Source organism: Panthera pardus, unplaced genomic scaffold (assembly GCF_024362965.1).
Source record: "Panthera pardus isolate Hobbes unplaced genomic scaffold, ASM2436296v1 HiC_scaffold_24, whole genome shotgun sequence".
In the NCBI taxonomy this organism is placed as follows: domain Eukaryota; kingdom Metazoa; phylum Chordata; class Mammalia; order Carnivora; family Felidae; genus Panthera; species Panthera pardus.
The window spans coordinates 11,339,802-11,362,316 of NW_026526810.1; the positions used below are offsets into that span (position 1 = coordinate 11,339,802).

At 40.5% G+C, this 22,515-nt stretch overlaps 1 protein-coding gene across 1 annotated transcript in view; it reads right to left on the minus strand.

Moving 5' to 3' along the window:
- Positions 1 to 4,026: 4,026 nt before the first annotated feature.
- Positions 4,027 to 22,515, minus strand: part of CERS3 (ceramide synthase 3) — a 106,843-nt gene continuing 88,354 nt past the window's right edge. The window contains exon 12 of the mRNA XM_019460107.2: positions 4,027 to 6,346. Within this exon, the coding sequence (XP_019315652.1) occupies positions 6,182 to 6,346 (165 nt within the window). The 3' untranslated portion in view covers positions 4,027 to 6,181. The remainder of the gene's footprint in view (positions 6,347 to 22,515) is intronic.

Consider the following 22,515-nt stretch of genomic DNA (forward strand, 5'->3'; position numbering starts at 1 on the left):
AGTTGCACGTAAAGAAAAGATTCCACTGAGCCAATAGCAGTGATTCCATTAGTGACAGTGAAAGTCATAATAACCCTCCTCTCTCTTGTCTCCCTCACACCAGCTGTGAAGGTCTTCAAAAGTAAGTGCAGGTTAATTTATTTTTCTTTATATTTTCTATTTTTAAAAATATTTTGTATTATATTACTGTATTATAACAATTTGTATATGAATATTTTTGGGTTGTAGAATGAAACATCTGAGTTTCCGTTATTTTTTATGAGGAAATTTGCTTTGATATACAAGTGCTTTGGATTACAAGCATGTTTACAGAACAAATTATGCTCGTAAACCAAGGTTTTACTGTCTACCACAATTTACTTACCCATTCTACTCTTAATGGGTATTTGGAAATGACTTGTTTAGGCTATCATGAACATTGCTGGTAAGAACATGCATATGCATTCTTTTGAGGTTCATGTATGTGCTTTTTAGATACGCACTTAATAGTAAAGCTGCTGGATTGTAATATGCACATACATCCAATTTTAGGAAATGACAAACATTTTCAAAGTGGCTGTAATGATACTCCTGCAGCAGTATGTAAGTTCTTATTGTTCCACGTGATCGCTGCTTGGTACTAGCAGCCTTCCTAATGATTAATGAAATTGAGCGCCTTTTCATATATTTACTTAACTGTTATGGTATTCTGTAAAGCATCTGGTTAAGTGCCTTGTTGATTTTTTTTAATTGGGTTGTCAGATTTTATTTGTAGGAGTTCTTTATATGTGTTGGATATGAGTCTTGTCAGTTTTAAGTATTGCAGATATTTTCTCCTGCTCTATGGCTTTCCCTTTCACTCTCTTCATGGTGTCTATTGAGAAATAGAATTTCTTTATTATTATTTACTCTGATTTTTTAATGTTTTCCTCTATGTGTAATGCTTTATTTTTTTAAGTTTTATTTCTATTGAGACAGATAGAAAGAGAGAAAGAGAGCGTGCAAGCAGGGGATGTGTGGAGAGAGGGAGAAAGACAGATCCCAAGCAGGCTCCACAGTGTCAGCAAGAGAGGCCGACTAGGGGCTTGAACTCATGAACCGTGAGATCATGACCTGAGCCAAAGTCAGATGCTTAACTGAGCCACCCAGGTGCGCCCCATATTGCTTTTTGTTTTAAGAATCCTTTGCTTAAGGGCTAGTATCCAAAATCTATAAAGAGCTCACCAAACTCCACACCCGAAAAACAACCCAGTGAAGAAATGGGCAGAAAACATGAATAGACACTTCTCTAAAGAAAACATCCGGATGGCCAACAGGCACATGAAAAGATGCTCAACATCGATCCTCATCAGGGAAATACAAATCAAAACCACACTCAGATATCACCTCATGCCAGTCAGAGTGGCCAAAATGAACATATCAGGAGACTATAGATGCTGGAGAGGATGTGGAGAAACGGGAACCCTCTTGCACTGTTGGTGGGAATGCAAATTGGTGCAGCCACTCTGGAAAACAGTGTGGAGGTTCCTCAGAAAATTAAAAATAGACCTACCCTATGACCCAGCAATAGCACTGCTAGGAATTTACCCAAGGGATACAGGAGTACTGATGCATAGGGGCACTTCTACCCCAATGTTTATAGCAGCACTCTCAACAATAGCCAAATTATGGAAAGAGCCTAAATGTCCATCAACTGATGAATGGATAAAGAAATTGTGGTTTATATACACAATGGAGTACTACATGGCAATGAGAAAGAACGAAATATGGCCCTTTGTAGCAACGTGGATGGAACTGGAGAGTGTGATGCTAAGTGAAATAAGCCATACAGAGAAAGATACCATATGTTTTCACTCTTATGTGGATCCTGAGAAACTTAACAGAAACCCATGGAGGAGGGGAAGGAAAAAAATAAGAAAGAGGTTAGAGTGGGAGAGAGCCAAAGCATAAGAGACTCTTACAAACTGAGAACAAACTGAGGGTTGATGGGGGGTGGGAGGGAGGGGAAGGTGGGTGATGGGTATTGAGGAGGGCACCTTTTGGGATGAGCACTGGGTGTTGTATGGAAACCAATTTGACAATAAATTTCATATATTGAAAAAAAAAAGAATCCTTTGCTTATCTTAAGGTCATGAAGATGAATGTCCTCTTATGTTTCCCTCTGGAAGCTTTTTCACATTTAGATCTACAAAAACACCTGGAATTTATTTTGTATATGGTATTAGGTAAGGATCAAGTTTAATTTTTATCCTTAAGATAGCCAACTGTGCATATATGCATGAGTTTGTTCCTGGTCTTTATACAATTTTATTGTTCTATTTGTCTCTCCTCATACCAATCTCACACTGCTTTACTATCCTTTTTGGTAGTATGTCCTGGTACTTAGTAAAATGAGTTCTCTTGCTTTATTTTAAAGATTGTCTTAGCCAGTCTTGTTTCTTGATATTTCTGTATAAATTTAAACACACACACACACACACACACACTATGTGTGGGATGTTTTGCATTTCATTTGTAATATGAGTTTTTATTTACTTTTTTCAAGCCTCATAATTTTTATTTCTTGAAATATTACATTAGGCAGGATGAAAAATACAATGTTGAATATATTCAGGATGATGGGCATCATTAATGGACATCCCTCAGTGATCATCCCTTTGGGGAAAGCTTTCAGTATTTGGCCATTATAGCATCATATGATGCTGGCTTGATGCTTTTTGAAGGTGCTATTAAATCAGATTAAGGAAGTTCCTTCTTTTCTGTGAAGTTTTTTTTTTTTTTCAAATAAATAGTTGTTGAATTTTATCTAAAGCTTTTGAAGATATGGCTTTTTCCTTTACTCTTTTAAAATGGTAACATTGATTTTCAAATAATAAATCAACCACAACTTCCTGAAATAAACCCAACTTGTCTGTCATGCATTCTCTTCTTTACATATTGTTGAATTCAGTTTGCTTTGTGTTGAGGAATTTTGTACTTAGGTTCACAAATGATTTAGCTAATAGTTGTTGGGTTTTTGCCTCCTAATATTCTTTTCAGATTTTAGTATTGAGATTATGCAGGCTTTATGAGACAGGTATGGATGTGTTCCTTTGGTCTCTACAGAAGTTTGTATAATACCTGTGTTAATTACTCCTTAAATATTGGAAGAATCCACTGGATGAACCATCTGGGCCTAAAGATTTTGTGTGTGTAGGGGGTAGAGGAGTGGATTTCAAAATTTTGGATTGAATTTTGTTTCATTTAGATGGCTACTTAAATATCTACTTCTTTTTGTGCCCATGTTAACAAGTTGCATTTTTCTAGGAACTTACACATTTTGTTCACACCTTAAAATTTAGTGACATAAAGTTGCTCATAACATTCTCTTATCTGTTGAATGTCTACTTGCTCTACAGTCACAGTGAAAATGTGGTCAAGAAAGTTCCTTTTGGATCAGTCCCCTTTCTTAGCACTTCAACATTGCCTTGCACCACAGGCCCCAGATGCCATGACCCAGGTTAGACCCCAGCCCACACTGGTCTGTCCGCACTGTGTACAGCCAAGAAGGTCACCCCCGTCAGGCCTATTTCCTCTTGTCTGGAGTCTGATACGCCAAAGGCAGCAGCCTTAATGTCCTAACTTGGTTCTACCCTTCTCCCTGTTCCCTCTGATTTCCGGCAGGGCATTTCTAGAGGCAAATCTTTTTTTTTCCACTTGTCGGTGAGAGCGATAATGATCTCTCAGAAGCCAAGCAATGCGTGTGCTGAATCTACTCCTCCGGATTCTGCCTTTGCTTTATTGTAAGTCTTCACCATTATAACATTGGTGGCACAGTGGACTGTGTTTTTATAAAGTCATCTGGCATAGTGTGAGCCCTTGGTTCTGGTAGGAAGAGAGGTGACCTTTAAAATGACCACAAAAGCCATAGAGGATGTTACAAAAATGCGTATCTACCTTTCCAGAGGTAGTTCAGTGCTTCCGGTTGTATCAGAGAGAGCTGAAGTTGGCCTATCAAGTTTACCTTTCACATTTAAATAAGAAAAAAAAAAAAAAAGAACTGGAGGCTAGAGCAGCCAATAAACATGTTTTTACCTTAAGTGAGAAGATAATTTGGTACAGAGACAAGACCAAAATAAATCAAGGAAAAAAACAGTATGTTAACTGGAAACATAAAACATAGTGTCTCAATGGGATTTTTCTTCCACCAATAATAATAATATAATATAATATTAATAATAATTTAACAGCTATGTTCTAAAGGGAGTGGAGGCATTCTAGATTTATAATATAACATTGTACATATGATGCCTATGTCATTGTACGCATAAAAGCAAATAACAGGCAGAGAAAACTTGACATAGGTTTTTCTGTTGTTCTAATGACTCCTCAGGAAGAGATCTTGATGGGGAAAGAATTAGCAAGGGTTTTGAGTTTTGTCTTTGTTTATCCTGAAGATTTTAAAAACATCTTTTTATTAAAGAATAAAAACCGGGGAACCCTTGCTGGGCTGTGCCTTTCCACTCAGCAGCAGCAGCCTGCATCAGGGGGGCCTGTGTGGATGTCTTGCCAGCCCTCACAGCCCTAACTCCCGCTTGGTTTTATAATAGGGGCCCCAAGCAAATGGGACAAAAGTGCAAAATGTGGCCCCCAAAATATGAGAGATTGGTGTGTGTGTGTGTGGAAGGGTATTTGTGTGTTCCGTTCAAGCTCTTCCTCTGCAAGGCTCAGCTTCTCCTCAGCCAGCTGAACCCTAAGTCTCAGGTCTGCCCTGCACTCTGGGCTCAGATGTGCCCCCTGAGGGGGCCACCAGCAGGCTACTGACCCACCAGCCTGTATTGGTATCTGTATCTGTATTGGTATCTGTATCTGTATTCCCTGAGTGGTCTGCAGCCCCAAGAGCTGCCATTGACTCTAACACTTGTCCTTGGACATTTCTCAGGGGGTATTTTGCAGCCTTTTGTTTTGTTCTGTCTTACTGTTGAGCAGTCTGATTGGGTTGCATAGCAGAGATGAAAGAGTGTGGCATTCTCTTTCTGTTTCTAAGATTTCACTTGGGTCAACAGCTTGCACACATGTCATGCCCCAAAGGCTCAGGTTTTCCGGGAAATAATGGCTAGGTGAGCAGCCTGCCCTGGGTCTGACTCTCCGGGACAGGCCCCCAGAGGGATCCTACTGCTGTCTGGGCAGCTCTGCCAGCCTGAAGGAGGGGCTCAGGGCAGGGGCAGGGGCAGGAAAGCTTCCTTCTCAGGAAGCGAGTGAGAGGCCAGCAAAAGACAATAAGGAATTGGGGCCCAGGCTGCCTCCACTGGCCAGGGGACCTGGGGGTAGAGAATTTGGGGGAATTTGAGAATCATCCCTGGGTAGCTGTTACCAAATATAATGGAAACAACCTTCTGGATATTTGCACTTCTGGGTATCTCCAGACACATTTAAAATAAATTTTTTAAGATTGTGCCTTTTGTTCAGGCCCATTCAGTGCCAAGTGTAGCCAGGTTTCTGTCTCCCAGAGTTGGCATCATAGTGAAAACAGGGTCAGGTAACAGTCACATTGCAGTTGGCAGTTATACGCTTTCCTTCTGTTGTTATCTCATTTGATCCTTACTCCAACTCCATGAGGTAGGCCAGGCAAATATTACTATTCCCACTGGACACCAAGGCTTGGAAGGTTTAAAAAAACCACACACATCAGAAAGTGGCCAGTGAGCCCTGGAAGCCTGGTCACCTCCTTTGGTCCTTCTGCCACTGTTGCATTGCATCCTCTACATCACTTTGGGAGGCAATGAGCTGTTCTCTGTGGCTGAACACACCTGAAAAAGTGGGTTCCCCTAGAACCTCTCAAGTAATCCTGAGAGTGAGCAAGGTGGCAAGGTGCAAAGTCCTACTGGCATGACATGAGCGCATGGAAAACCACCAGTCTCACATATATGAATGAACACAAAACTGAAATGGGCCTCTGGAGAAATCCTTGAAATCTTTGACCAGTCTGAGTCCTAACTGCAGTAAAATCCATAGGGATGCTATATTTAACATTTTAACACAAATTAACAACATTTTGTTAAATACATCTCAGGGGGAGAGGAAGGTAGTGGTTGAAAAGAGGAAAGGGCAGAATCTGGGGTCCCTGTGGCTTCTGTAGGCCACAGCTGTGGAGGGGGAAGCAACTCTGGCTTCCAGCAGCCCTTAGAGGACACTGTGACCCGGTAGCTGCATGGACTTCAACCTAACGGCCATGTTGACCGTTGAGAATGAGATGCCTGTTGGCCCCGAGGCCATTCTTCAAACAGTCTCTCTCTTTGCCTTTGGTGGCTTCTTCCTCCTCCTCCTCCTCCTCTTCCTCGTCCTCTTCATACCCATCCTCATCATCACTCCGCACATCGTGGGTGTCCTAGAGAAAGAAAGGAATGGGATGTGAGTGACAACCTTCCAGAAAGAGGCTTGAGTGATTAAGAAAACCCAAATCCCAAACTCAGAAAGAAAATGCAAATTTCAAAAACCAAACATTCACCAAGGTAGAACATATCATGGGTCACACAATCTCAACAAACTTAAAGAATTGAAATTATGCAAAGTATACTTCAGATTATAATGGAATTAATCTAGAAATCAATACAAAAAATAGGAAAATCTCAAACCAGTTGGAAATTAAACAACACACACTTGACAATGAATCAAAGAGTAAGTCACAATGGATATTAGAAAACATTTTTATTAAAATGAAACTACAGCATATCAAAATTTGTCAAAGGTAGCTAAATAGTGCTTATAAGGAAATTTATAGCATTAAATGTTTATATTAATAAGAAGACAAGTCTCAAATAATTTGAGCTTCCACCTTAAGAAATTAGAAAAAAGAAGTGCAAAATAAGCCCAAAGCAAGCAAAAGGGAGGAAATAATAAAGAAATCAATGAAACCGAAAACAGAAAAAACAATAGAGAAAAAGCAGTAAACCAAAAGCTGGTTCTTTGAAAAGATCCATAAAATTGATAAATCACTAGCAAAGGAAAAGAGAGAGAAGGCACAACTTGTCAGAAAATAAAAAGAGGATTCAACTATGGATACTACAAATATTATAAAAATAACAGAATACAATGAGCAATATTATGCATATATATTTGACAACTTGGATGAAATGGACTAATTTCTCAAAAACTACAAACTACCAAAATTCACCCAATATGGCATAGGTAACCTAAAAAAGTCATATAACTATAGAATAAATTAAATTAGTTATAGATCTTCTGGAAACGAATATCATCAGGCCCAGAAGTTTTCACTGGCAAATTCTATGAAACATATAAAGAAGAAATAGCACCAAAGTTCCACAATATCTTCCATTAAAAAGAAGAAGGAATACTTCCCAATTTATTTTGAGGCTAGAACTACCCACATACCAAGGCCAGAAAAAAGACAGCATAAGAAAAAACAACTGCAGACCAATATCTCTAATGAATATACACATAAAAAAACCTCAACACAATAGTCCAAATCAAAACCAGCAATGTATAAAAATAATAATACATCACAATGAAGTGGGGTTAGTCCCAGTAATGCAAGGCTGTTTCAATATTTAGAAATCAATGAATGTAATTCAACCTATTAATAATCTAAAGAAGGAAAAAATATATAATTATATCAGTTGATGAAGAAAAATCATATGACAAAATTCTACATCCACTCATGATCAAAAAAAATTCAGCAAAGAAGAAATAGAAGCTAACATCATACTTAATGAGGAATGACCAAACGAACGCTTTCCTCCTAAGATTAGGAACAAAGCAAGAATATCTACTTTCACTACTCCTATACAACATTGTATTGGCAGTCCTAGTCAATGTAATAAGGTAAGAAAAAGAAACAGAAGTCAAACAGATTGGAAAGAAAGAAGTAAAAGCATCACTATTTGAAGATGACATGATTATCTATGTAGAAAATCCCAGAGACTCTACCGAAAGCTCCTAAAATTCATAAGTGAGTTTAGCACAAAGTTGCAGGACACAAGGTTAACACACACACACACACACACACACACACACACACAAAATCTTGATTTCTATATGTTTCTTAATGTTTATTTTATTGCTTGAGAGAGAGAGAGAGAGAGAGAGAGAGCATGAGCAGGGGAGAGGCAGAGAGGGAGGGAGACCCAGAATCCGAAGCAGGCTCCAGGCTCTATGCTGTCAGTACAGAGCCTGACGTGGGGCTCAAACTCACAACTTCGAGATCATGACCTGAGCCGAAGTCGGAAGCTTAACTGACTGAGCCACCAAGGTGCCCTGCATTTCTAAACAATAATGTAGTAGCCTGAAAAATGTCCTCAAAGATATTAAGTACTAATCCCTAAAAACCTGTGACTGTTACCCGATATGGTAAAGTTTTTGCAGATATGATTAAGAATCTTGAGAAGACTGTCCTGGATAATCTAGGAATGCCCTAAGGCCATCCAAAGTGTATAAGAGAGGCAAAGGGAGATTCAACACAGAGAATAGGCAATGTTAAGATGGAGTTAGAGACTGGAGTAATGTGGTTGCAAGAAGGGAATACTGGCAGCCACCAGAAGTTGGAAAAGACAAAGAACAGATTCTCCTACAGCCTCTGGAGGGAACACAGCCCTGCCACACCTTGATTTCAGCTCAAAACTGATTATAGACTTCTGGCCTCCAGAACTGTGAAAGAATAAATTTGCTGTTTTAAGCCATCAAGTTTGCTGTTTTAAGCCATCAAGTTTTGTTACAGCAGCCACAGGAAACTAACATGACTAGCAATGTCTGACTAAAAAAAGAAATTTAAATATCTGTAACATTACAAAAGTTTCCAAAAAATAAAATGCTTAGGTATAAATCTAACAAAACACATATAGGATCTGTATATAAAATCTATAAAACTCTGATGAAAGAAATCAAAGATCTAAATAATTGGAGAGATATACTATGTTCATGGATTGGAAGATTAAACATAGTAAAAATGTTAATTACCCCCAAGTTGATCTACAGATTCCACACAATACCAATTAAAATCTCAGCAAGATTTCTTGTACATATAGACAAGCCGATTCTAAAATTTATATGGAAAAGCAAAGAGACTAGAAGAGCTAAAGCAATTCTGATAAAATTGGAGGACTCAAACTACCCAAATTTGAAACTTACTGTAAAGTTATAGTAATCAAAGCTGGGTGGTATTAGCAAAGGGATAAGCACATAGATCAGTGGAACAGAATAGGGAATCTAAAAATAGGCACACATAAATATGGCCAATTGAGTTTTGACAAAGGTGCAAAAGGAATTCAATGGAGAAAGAATAGTGTTTCCAACAGTGTTGGAACAATTAGAAATCCATAGGCAAAAAACTAAACTTTAACCTAAGTGTCATATCTTACACAAAAGCCAACCTAAAATGGATCATAGATCTAAATGTAGAATATAACACTATAAAACTTTTAAAATTTTTTTAAGTTTATTTATTTTTGAGACAGAGAGAGACAGAGCATGAACGGGGGAGGGTCAGAGAGAGAGGGAGCCACAGAATCGGAAGCAGGCTCCAGGCTCTGAGCCATCAGCCCAGAGCCCGAGGCGGGGCTCGAACTCACAGACCACGAGATCGTGACCTGAGCCGAAGTCGGACACTCAACTGACTGAGCCACCCAGGCGCCCCAAGGCTATAAAACTTTTAGAAGAAACACGTGACCTTAGGTTGGGTGAGGGGTTCCAAGATGTGGAACAACAACAACAACAACAACAACAACAACAAACTCCATTGGAAAAAACCAATAATCTGGACTTCATCAAAATGAAGTCCACTATAAAAGACACTATTTAGAGAATAAAAAGACAAGGTGCAAACTAGGAAATAATATTTGCCAACCTCATAGCTGACTTGTATGCATAATAAAGCACTCTCAAAACTCAACAATAAGAAAAAAGCAAACCAACTGAAAAGTGGGCAAAATATGCAAAGAGAAGCATTTCCTTAAAGAGGATACAGGATGTCAAAAAGCATTTGAAAGGATGTTCAATATCATTAACTGTTAGCAAAATGCAAATTAAAACCAGGATGAGATACAACTATAAACCCATTAGAATACCTAAAATTAAAATTACTGACAATACCAAGTGCTGACAAAGACGCAGAGTGACTGGAAGGAACTCTTACACATTGCTGATGGAAATACAAAACGGTACAGGCACTTTGGAAAATAGTTTGACAGTTACTTATAAAGTTAAACATACGTTTACTATATATGGCAGCAATCCTATTTCCAAGTATCCACCCTGGAGAAATGAACATTATGTTCACATAAAAACAAATGTTTATAACATCTCTATTCATAACTGCGAAAATTGGAAGCAACCCAAATGTTCTTCAATCAGTAAATGGATAAATGGTGGTGCATCTGTACAATGCAATACTACTTACCAATGAAAAAGAACCAAGTGTTGACATTTACAAGAAATTGGGGGAATCTCAGAGGCATTATGCTAAGTGAAAATAAATTAGTTTTAAAAGGATACCTACCATATGACATACTAATGTTATTTACATTCTCTTCTTTTTAAAAAATGATACATTTTTCTTAAAGTTTATTTATTTTGAGAGAGAGAGAGCAAGGGAAGAGTGGGGGGGCAGAGAGAGAGAGAGAGAGAGAGAGAGAGAGAGAATCCTAAGCAGGCTCCTCACTGACAGTGCGAGTGCACACTGACACTGACACCGGGCTCGAACTCACTAACAGCGAGATGACATTTACATGCTCTTCTTGAAAAGACCACCTACCTGGATGGAGAAGGGATGCCAGGGGCACCATTATGGTGATGGCTACACAAATCTATACCTGTGTATAGATTCATCAAACTTTATACAGATGGGAAAAAGTCAATTTTCCCGATGGTGTTTAAAAATTAATCATATTTCTTTTCAGATAGAAAATACTATGGTTTTCCCAATATGCATTTGCTAAGTAAAGTATTATTCATGTAGGCCTTTTGGTTGTCAAGATGCTCTTATTGTCGGGAATTAGGATGGGTTCTATTTTCTTTATGCAGGGACTCTTTCAAGGGCAGTTCTTAATGAAGGGGTATAGGCTGCCCCACCTCTCTCAGGTATTCTCAGAGAAATTCTGGGAGGAAGACTCTCAGAAGAATGACATTGCTACAGATCAGGCTTCATTCCAAAACAGAAAAGATGGTATGGATTATTAGAACAATATTGAGAACTCAGGCTCTGGGCAAGGCCAGTGTTGGCCATGACCCCGCACCCCTCTAAACCAGTTCACAAACATCTCTATTAAACTTAGACTAGAAAAGAAAACAAACAAACAAACAAACAAACAAACATGGGAGCATCTGGGTGGCTCGGTTGGTTGAGCATCCGACTTCAGCTCAGGTCATGATCTCCTGGCTCATGAGTTCGAACCCTTCATCAGGCTCTCTGCTGTCAGCACAGAGCCTACTTCAGATCCTGTATCCCCCTATCTCTCTGCCTCTTCCATGCCCCCCACCCCGCCAAAGCGAATAGAAATTTAAAAAAAGAAAAAGAACATGGAAGATGAAGGCTGGTTCCTGACACCCCATTTTTTGAGATGCCATCTATAGCCATATGAGTCACTTTCTCCTTTTGTGACCTCCAGACTAAACCTGACCACCTCTGGGTATATGTAACCGAATACCTCCTCTGTGTACAATCTTCCTGCAAACACGGCTTTTGAAAAAACCCAACGTACCCATATTCTGCTGCCTTAATCACAGAAATGTCACGTCATGGGCTCTTCTCAGTACGATCGGTTCTTTTCCGCAACAACACAGAAAGGGTCTTAAAGTAAAAAGGCTCACTGTAAACATGGAGGCATAAACTTGGTGTCTCATCTGTTATTCAATGGAGAAAGGCAATCTTTTTATGATATGCTGGGAACAGGGATCAGAAGTGCTGTTCCCCTCTGCAGATGGGGTCCTTCAGGGAAGGATCATGCATGGCTGATGATTGCTTTCATGGACCACGCCCCTTGAGTCTCCTTCTTCAAAAGATTTTTGTAGGGAACAAGGGGAAATTTGAGTCAGAATAAAGAAATAAATTTCTCTCCAGAAAAGCAGACTAGCATCTACTGTCCCATTTCTCCAGGACTTAAGGAGCTGCTTCAGCTGAGATATGAACTGGTCCTAGAAGATGCTTCCCATTGCCCCAAGCCACATCTCCAGCCCTCTTACCTCTAGGAAGGGGTCCTGGACCAGTGGAGCCTTCTGGAAATCAATGGCGTCTAATGGTCACAAAGGTTGGGGAGCATCACTGATTTTCAGTAAGCAGTGGCTAGAGATACCATATATCCTACAATGTGCCTGACATCCTAGCATCCTGCCAGACCTCTGTGTAAGTGAAACTGTGTTTCTGTGTTTAATCATCCAAGCCTAGAACCTAATTCCATTTTACATTCAAGCACAGTAATTCTTGTGTGGTTTTAATATACTCTCAATTCTCCAGGAACATAACTATGTACACAATTCAAAGGAAGGCTATACTTTGTTTTGTTCAGGGCTTCATAATTTCAGAAAACCATGTCACAGATGACACAACACTACCGGGGGGAAGTTGAGTCCCAGCACAACATGCCTGCATCAGTCTGTGTTTACAGCTGCCCCATTCATGGTGAGTCTCCACATGAGCAAGCACGGCATCTGTTGACCCCAGGATCCTCTTGAGTGTAGTTTTGCACGTAGGTTACACATGAAATGAATGTTTTATCAGAAATGCCTCTTATATCTTTTTCTATTACAGTTGTAGCATTATATTAATTTTGAAATTATGATTATAGGTGAGTTATATTACCTGGGATTTTTTTTTTAATTTTAAGAGAGAGAGAGAGAGAGAGAGAGAGAGAGAGATATTGAGAATCTTAACCAGGCTCCACGCTCAGCATGGGGTCCAACGCGGGGCTCAATCCTATGACACTGGGACCATGACCTGAGCTGAAATCAAGAGTTGGACGCTCAACCGACTCAGCCACCCAGGCGCCCCCTTAATCTGGGAATTTAATTTCAGGCTAGCGAATGGGATACGGGTCCAGTAGGATTGAGAACCATGGCCCTAGATGATGCATCAAGCTCAGAAAGGATTTTTGGATAGTGAGAGTTTGTTAGATGGATGTACAAGTGGTTGCATGTTATGCAAGATTATATAATATAAATCGGAAATGATGGGTATTAAAGTATTGCTAAAAGCTCATGTTATATTCAATTTTATCTTGTATATGCCGTCTATAATAAAACCATAACAGCAGTGGAAACCTCAAACGGATTTTTTTCCTCTGCTCTAAAAGTCCGCTGTGTTCCACCTATTCATCCCTCCCTCTTCCCCAACCCCTCGTGACCACTGACCTGTCTACTGCCTCACAGATTTGTGTTTTCCAGAATGTCATATAGTTGGAATCATAGAGTATGTAGTCTTTTAAGATTGGCCTCTTTCACTTAGTTATGTGCATTAAGGTTCCTCCATGTCTTTTCATGGCTCAATTGCTCATTTCTTTTTATTGCTAAGGAATATTCCACCGTCGGAGGTACCACAGTTTATGTACACATCCACCTACTGGAGGACGTCTTGGTTGCTTCCGAGTTTTGTCAATTGTGGATAAGGCTGCTATAGACACTCATGCTCTAAATGTCTATGTGCTGAGCACTGGACCAAGCAGCTAGTGTGAATAATAACATTCCCTCCTCACAGTAACCCAAGACATAGGAGCCAGTCTCTTTACTTTACAAGAGAGGAAACTGAGGCTCAGAGGGATTAAGTAACTTAGAAGGCCACACAGCTAAGAAAGGCAGATCGGATGAAAACCCTACTCTAAGCTTAGAAACTGTGAACCGCAGTGCTCTACAGACCCCTGCTGGAGTCTTCTGCACACACACTTGAGACAGGGCACCCAGGAGGCAGACACTCAGTTCTGTTTGAGGTCAGTTCTCTGCATAAGAAAGCTCCCTCTCCTTTCCTACTGAACAGAGCACCAGCGGTCTCCTTATACCTCCTCACCCTGTTCTGACTCTGCCCTTGGTACTAGCAGGACTGACTTTGAAGCATAAAATTGGAAATAATGAAAATCACCCCTAATTAATTATTCTTACTCTGTGAGACAAACACTGACATGTTTTATTCTGTTCTGTTTCATTGCAAAAACGGTGGTTGAGACCTAGGAAACTGGATTACTGATCTGTCACCCACAGTTTGAAAAAAGCTGACTTTGGGTATGCCAGAAAAAAAGAGGTTTTTCTAAATAGCCCAAATCAGAGAATATTAAAATACAAACCATAATGCATGTTCTGCAAAGCACCTTTTCACAACTACAAATCTTTCCCAGCAATTACAACACTTAACAGAAATCAAAAACAAATCAAGCTTGCTCTAGTGGAACAAGGAATTAAATACTTGCTAAAGGTCAAGCCACAGTGTTTTCTGGAACACTACCTGTCTGCTTTGACAGAGTGCCAAGACTCTGCTTACACAGCAGCATTGAGTCTGTCTCTTGGAATCAGCCCATTTCTTTTCCTGCATTGCCTTTCCCTACACTGTTCTCTGCACACTTTTAGTTGTCACTGGGCTAGTAGAACTTGTCTCATGCAAATGTTGGCCTGAAACCCTCCCACAAATTATTAAAGGCCCAAGAAAATGCACGCATAAAGAGGACCCAGAACCTTTTGAAGAGTGAACTGGACCTTGGATCAGCAGCCAAAGGGTCACAGCTACTTGGTTCAGTTCTCCCACTTGCCCAAGCGTATGGGCTCACATGCTCACCGTGATCTGCCCACCTGAGCTGCCCCTCAGTGAAGGTCTCAGCAGCTGCCATTACAGAGAGCACATCACTATCTGATCACTTTAGATAGCATTCTTTTGAATTAGCAAAGATATCTATATGCAACTGAACTTTTTCCAGAAATGACCTGGGCCCTCTAGAACACGTTATTAACAATATTATTCATTCCACGATTGAAGTGGATGAGTATAATTTTTGCAAAGTCTTTTAAGAATCCCCTTCTCACCTGGCAACAACCTTTGGTTGCACAAAACGGTGGTGGAAAGAATGAGGGACAAGTTACATATGTAGCGGAGACCGTGTTACTAGCCCTAAAGGGGGTTCTGGAGCCCCCACATTACCAAGAGGCATCAATATTGGCAAATGTCATCTGCCTGGCACTCCAAGAGGGCAGAGAAGATGTGTGTTCAGAGGATGGGCTGAAATCACAGCCACTGTGAAAGGAGACTGGCAGTCAGTTTGGAAGCATCCCATACACTAGAAGAAATAGAAACCTCTGAAATTGGGGGACGCCTGGGTGGCTCAGTCAGTTAAGCGTCCAGCTTCAGCTCAGGTCATGATCTCATGGTTTGTGGGTTTGAGCCCTGTGTCGGGCTCTGTGCTAGCAGCTCAGAGCCTGGAGCCGGCTTTGGATTCTGTGTCTCCCTCTCTCTCTGTTCCTCCCTCCACCCCCAAAGATGAATAAACATGAAAGAAAGAAAGAAAGAAAGAAAGAAAGAAAGAAAGAAAGAAAGAAAGAAAGAAAGCTCTGAAATTGGGATAAAAATGGCCTTCCTCAATTAAAGTCATGAAGTCAAAATACCCCTTTGAAGAGTGGGTGCCAGGAATGGGGGCACAGAGCTGAACTGACTTATGTCCAAAGACTCAAGCATCTGATCCCTAAAGTAATGAACACACTTCCAGCTTCTGCTAGTTTCCTTTTCTTTTGGGGAGCTCACAAAAACTGGCTGACTTTGTAATAGTACATGGTAATTACCTTCGGTTGGTGTCAAATCTCTTGGACACAGAATGCCAGGATCAAGATCACAGCCCCAGCTGCCTATAATTCTGAGTGTGAGTCAACGTAGTACCTAGCCCTTTATGTCCTGTGGAGTTTGGATCCACATCCCTGAAAACATACCCTGAGATTGGCTTGTCTGTGTACATAGAATGTTTCCTCTTGAATTTCAGAGCCAGACACAAAAGTTGCTTTTTAAACTGCCCAACTCACCAGTGTAAACTAGACTATAACCCTTGAACAACATGGGGTTTAGGGGCATTGACCTCTGCACAGTTGAAAATCCACGTATAACTTTTGACTCACCAAAAATTTAACTGCTAGTAGTCTACTGTTAACTGGAAATGTTATCAATAACATGAATAGTTGACTAACACATATTTTGTGTGTTACATGTACTATATACTGTATACTTAAAATGAGCTAGAGAAAAGAAAATATTATTAAGACAATCATAAGGAAGAGAACATACATTCTCAGTACAGCACAGTTCAAACCCGTGTCGTACAAAGGTCAAGTGTGCATTCTGTTTTCCACTGATGGCTTTTTTCATTTCACTTGGTGCTATCAACGTCTCTAATTTCCTTAAGAAATGAATTCATTTTGCTAAGGCTTATGGGGGCTTTGAAAAATGAGCTTCTAAGAGAAGAAGTCAGTTTTAGGGCTAGGTGGATTCTAGAAAGTGTCTTGTCAAACATGTTCATTTTCCAGGTTAAATAAGAACTTCAAGACTCCATCGCACCCAGCTGAGTGACACAGCCCCGCAGCAGCTGCATGGTTCTTGATAACAACCATAGATGTCTTTCATATTCTCTGTATTACCTAAAAATTAATTAACAATGTACCAGACTCTGTCATAATCATCCAATTGCGATGGATGTGGAAAATGATTTGGTTTCGTAAATGTAATTTGCTTTGGGGATTGGAACCATTAAAATTAGCGCATTCTCTAAACTGCCATATTTTATGGCCTTTAGAAACAGCTTTAGATTCTATGGCCTGGAAATTCGACAACCCTAACAAGGCAAAGATACAAAACGATTTTGGAAAAAAAAAATCACTAGGATTTAGGTAAGCATCGTTTAAGAAATAATCATAGAAAGGTGGAGGGTTAAGTATATAGTCATAGAAAATGTGTATTAAAATTGAAACGTTCAAATTTGTTTTAAATATTAGCATCCAACAAAGAATTTCTACACTCCATTAAGAAGGGGGGAAAAACACAATGTGACAGAAAAGTAGACAAAGGATCTGAGCAGGCAATTCACGGAAGAGGCAACATTTGTGACAAATAAACTATACAAAATGCTTAGTAATCAGGAAGATGAGAATTAAAATGAGATTTAAAAAAATCTCACATTCATCAAACTGGTAAATATTGAAAAGTCCGATAAAAGCGAGTGTTGGTGAGGATGTGGGGAACGAGAGACTCTCACACACTCGGTTTGAAAGATAGTTTGACAGCATCCAGGAAAGGTGATGTGGGAATCCTCCCTACAGAGAAACTCTCATTATACATTCCCAGGGAGACAGATATAAAGATGTTTATGGTAGAATTGACTATAAACAGGAGGCTAAACAGAGTGTGGGGTATCTGATTGGTGGAAAACTGTACAGGAGTTAAATGAATTGATCCACAGAGTAACATGTGTCAATGTGAATGTCATGGATGAAGAAAACAAGATGCACAATTATATATACTAGATGTAAAGTTTAAAAATAAGAAAGCAATACTCCATATTTTTGACTGTATTCAAGTCTAACAAGCATATGAAAGCATGGGTGGAAGGACACAGCTTCACTGGTTCTCTTTGCAGGGGGAGAGAGGGGAATACAATCTTTCTTTCTAGTTTCTCTTAGGTGATTCCATCTAGTGTGCAGTAGGCCCTCAGTATCTGTTTGATGAGTGAGTGAATGAATGAATCTAACACCACAGCAGAAACCCCCACCTTGACTCCCAAATTTATACCCCAGTGTGGACCTCTCTCCCTGGCTTCAAACTCAAATGCTCACGGCTAGACAATCTCCCCTCAGCTGCCTAATGGGCTTATCAAATGCTGGTCAACTCATACACCACCTTTTCTCCGGTCTTCCCTATTTCAGCAAATGGCACTTCCATTCATTCAGTTGTTCCAGACAAAAACCTCCAGATCATCCTCAGTCCTGCCCTGTGTGGGAGACCTTGTTTCCCAGCCCATCACACTCAGTGGGGCTCTTTGGTACAGACCTCTTCCCTTGTCTTCAGCAATTTCCAAACTCCATCAAATCCCTGTGGCCAGGATCTAGATTCTGCGTTGGCTTGGCCCATGGGCTCAGCAAACTGTAGCTAGCACAGCAGTCAGCAGAGCTGTGCCACACAGGTTTGGATCCCCAGAGCCCCCTCCTGACCTACAGCACTTTGCAGCAGACTCATGACAACCACTTCAGAGAGTTCTTGCGGGACAGGGCCGTTTCCTTGGTTCAGAGGAGCCGTGCTGCCATTGTTGCTGAGATTTCTGAATAAGGAAAATTCACAAAGTATCTCACCACTGTCCTTCTCCAGTGGTAGACAAAATACAACTTGTTCTTAGGCAACCCCAATCCACCAGCTCACATTCAAAATGGAATACATAACATCATTATGGCCCATAGCAACTAGAGTATCGTGGGGCTATTCTACACCAGAGTTTCCCAACTGGTGTGCCAGGAAAAGGTTAAAATATGCTGAGACATTGATTCCTTTAGATCTTGGAGCAGCTACCAGAGCCCCAGTCTCCTCATTCTTTGGACGGTAGCGGCGATTTTCCCTAGCATGCTGTGCAAGTATCAGTCTCTCAGTGCCCTGAGGGAAGGAAGATTGGGAAGCGCTGTATGGGGCTGAAAGAAATGTTTCAATAAGTAGCAACCTTGGAAGACTTCCTCCTAAGTACAGTTGCTTGAACTAGAGATGGGAAACTGTGTAGCTCAAACTTGGATGCTGTGATTCCAGGGGAGGGAAAGGTATGTGCGAAGGGCAGGAGGTGAGAATTAGCTGCTTCCAGGACATGAACGGTTCTGCTGCTTAGACCCAACATTCGACAAGGTTAAGAAGAGAAGAAATGACAAGACAGAAATGGTCACTAAGTGAATGAAAAGGAACCAAGAATGACTGCTTGGCATGGTCAACCCTACCACTATTCCCTTCCCAACCCAAACTGTACATGACCATGAAGGAATGGAAAGTTGGTAGTGTTATAAATGTGTTCATTTTCACCCAGTTCCAACTGAACAATAAGCTACAATCTTATTCTCTCCATTCATCAGAACTTTCCCAATGCAGTTGCCTGATTTCAAAAGGAAATGGCTGGCAACCATTTGGAATTATCATTTGAATAATTTTAAACCACCAATATTTACATCTGAAGAAATGCTACCCAGCTAATTACACGGAGCTTGGCTTCTCAAGAACTAGCGAGTTTGGCTGTTCCGGCATAACCTACCTTCCCTCTGTATAGAATGACAACGGGAGGTGGGAAAGCAGGGAATACTTTGGGAACACCACCAACCACAAAGTGGAATCAGCCAAAAGAGAAAGAAGTTCATCCATCCATTCCAGGAACCTCAGCCTAGGCACTCTTGACATTGTGAGCCTGGCAATTCGTGGTGTGGGGACTGTTCTACTCATTTAGGATGGTTAGCAGTAAGTTTCTTTAGTTTCTTTCCACTAGATACAGCTGTGACAATCAGAAATGTCTCCAGAGATTGTCAAATGTCTCTGAAGGGCAAAATCCCCACTGAGAACAACTGGCTCAAAAACTATTTCTTGAGCCCCAGTGCATTGTGCAAGGTGTCAAGGACATAATAGTCTTTGTTTTCAGATAACTTACAGTCTACTAGAAGAGCCAAATGCTAAGAGCTCAAACAAATAACAATAAATCTAGAACTACGCATTTATAAGTGTTACTATGAAGTAGAGAAAACCACCATGTGTGAATTAGGGATCTCACTTAGATGGGGTGACGTCAGGTAGCTGTGCCAGGGAAATGGAACTCGGAGGTAGTAACCTGAAGGGTAAGTAGGAGTGGTCAGGAAAGAGTGGGGTGAAGAACGTTTCAAGAAGAAATAGTATGTGCAAAGGGCCTCAGGTGGGGTAAAATCTTGTCACGTTTGAGGGATCAGAAAGGCCAATGCAGCTGAAGCATAGTGAGAAACATGGAGCATGTCCTAAGATGAAGTCAGGGAGTGAGCATGGACCGGATTATCAATTTCAAAGATCACGGTCAGGAGGTATATTTTATTTCTAAGTCCAACCAGAAGCCACTGTGCAGCACCGTCTGAGATAGCAACGACCAAAACAGACAAGGCGTCTATACTCAGAAAACTCCTGCTCTAATGGGGGGAGCTGGTTGCTATATAACAGCATTCCTGATTGCTGTGTGGAAGGGGCTAGAAGGACTTCGGAGACACCAGAGGTAGAGGCTGTGCAGGCTGTGACTGTAGTCCAGGGGAGCAGTGGCACGGATTGGAGGGTTAGCACTGGAGATGCAGAAGGGGTGTTACTTAAGAAAGATCAGTGCCCAACGGCCCCCAGGTTTGGAAGGGACATTTAGGCTCATCTAATCTAGTTTCTGTTGACACATACACACTCCTGCTCATACATCTCCAATAACTACAGTAATTGTCCAAAAGGAGTCTGTGTACTTCCTTCAAACATCGGTCAGTTTTTCAAACATTTAAAGACAGTTAAATCCTCTTCAAGCTAAATATTCCAATTTCCTCCCACAGCTCCTCATATGACACAACATCAGAACCCCTCCCCGTGCTGTGTTATCTTAGAGAATATACTCCCATCTGTAGCCATCAATCTGAGTTGTATTAATGTGTGTAACACAACCAGCACCACCCAAGTCATACACGACTTATCACTTTCATATCCACCAAAAAAAAAAAAAAAAAAAGTGGGAGAGGGGGCGTACAATAAATGTAAATCAAACCCTGATATCTACACTTCTGGCTTTACTGTTTCATGTAACTTTTTCTTATATTTTAAGATACTGGAATATAAGATCTTTATCAATTAATCATGATTTGCCTGTTAACCAAGGTTAACATCTGGCCCTGGCCTGTCTTCCTAAAAACTGATTGCAAGGATTACCAAGCAAAATAAACATTGACAATGAGGAAAAAATATACTAATGCTAATGAGATAAAATGCTCATTTCAAGTAAATGAAGGATCTCTGCCATAGCATTTCCGTATACCTCTGGGAAAGACATCTGCAGCTATGGTTTCAATAAAATTGTAGAGCTGTGTTTTTGAAATGCCTTAAGGAAACTCTGGGCTTGGGAATCTGTGGTTCTACATTAATGTCAAAAGCCCAGGAGGTCATGAATGACTCATAACGTCCCACTGCTTTTTGAATGGCTCCACATCTAAATCCACAGTTGGCAATGAAACAAAGGACAATATAATAAGCATTTTATGCTGTTTTGAAAGCAAACTTTTCACTTCAACTGTATGAAAAGAAAAAGAGGTGCATTCAGTCAAAGAGTTCAATTTTCTGAACTACTACCCAAATACATTCCTTTTTGTTATATTAGTTCTTATGATCCAAAATGACAAGGTCACAGAAAAAAACAATTGGGTTTTTCTTTCTTTTTTTTTTTTTCCTCAAAGAGGCTGCATTAAATTTAAATTGGATTCTATCAAACCTAGCTACACAGGGACAGTTACTGTTAGTTACCTGGATCTGAATTTTCTAGACCAGGGCTTCTCAAACTTTAATAGGCATATAATCACCCAGAGTTCTTGATGAAGTACATGCTCTCATTCAGAAGTGGGACCTGAGATACTGCATTTCTGAGGGTTTTTTTTTTTGTAAGTTTTCACTTATTTATTTTGAGGAGGGAGGAGCAGAGGAGAGAGGGAGAGAATCCCAAGCAGGCTCCACGATGCCGGCACAGAGCCTGATGTAGGGCTTGATCCCATGAACTGTGAAATGATGACCTGAGCCAAAATCCAGAGTCAGACGCTTAACTGAATGAGCCAGCCAGGCACCCCTGGTGAAGCTGCATTTCTAACCAGCTGTAGGTGATGCCCAGGCAGAGTCACCACTGTGGTTAGCAGGCTGTTTCTGAGGCCACAGACTCTCCCTAGATTGCTGCCCTCTGTGAAAAGAGGTGCAGCGAGTCACCTAAGGATCTTTCTAATTTGAAAATTCCATGATTTCAAATAATTTTTATTTCTTTAGTATCTATATATCACGAGTCTTTAAAAAATTTTTTTAAGTGTATGTGTTTGCTTTGAGAGAGACAGAAACAGCGTGAGCAGAGGAGGGGCAGAGATAGAGGGAGGGAGAGAGAATCCCAAGCAGGCTCTGCACCGTTAGCTCAGAGCCTGACATGGGACTTGAACTCACCAAACCGTGAGGTCATGACCTGAACCAAAACTGAGGGTTGGACTTAACTTACTGAGCCACCCAGGCACCCCCTAAGATGAGTCTTTTTAATCCAGAAAGGCAATATAAAATTACCAATATGTCTCACTTCCTATAAAGGATGGCTGTTTACAATTAATTAGTCAATCATCTTATAAAATGAGTCAGGCCTTTAATTCTCCAGAGAAATGTACTACTTAAAGAATTCTGGGTTTCCACAAAGGAAATAATCTCCAAGTGTTTCAATAGTCTGAGTTTTCTTTTGTAAGGATGTTTTAGCATTGAGCACCTATGTGACATGAAAGTCTGCTGCTTTTGTTAAAATTTGCAAGATGGGAGTATTTGTTGAGGTCATGTCCACAAACTCCACACATGTGGGG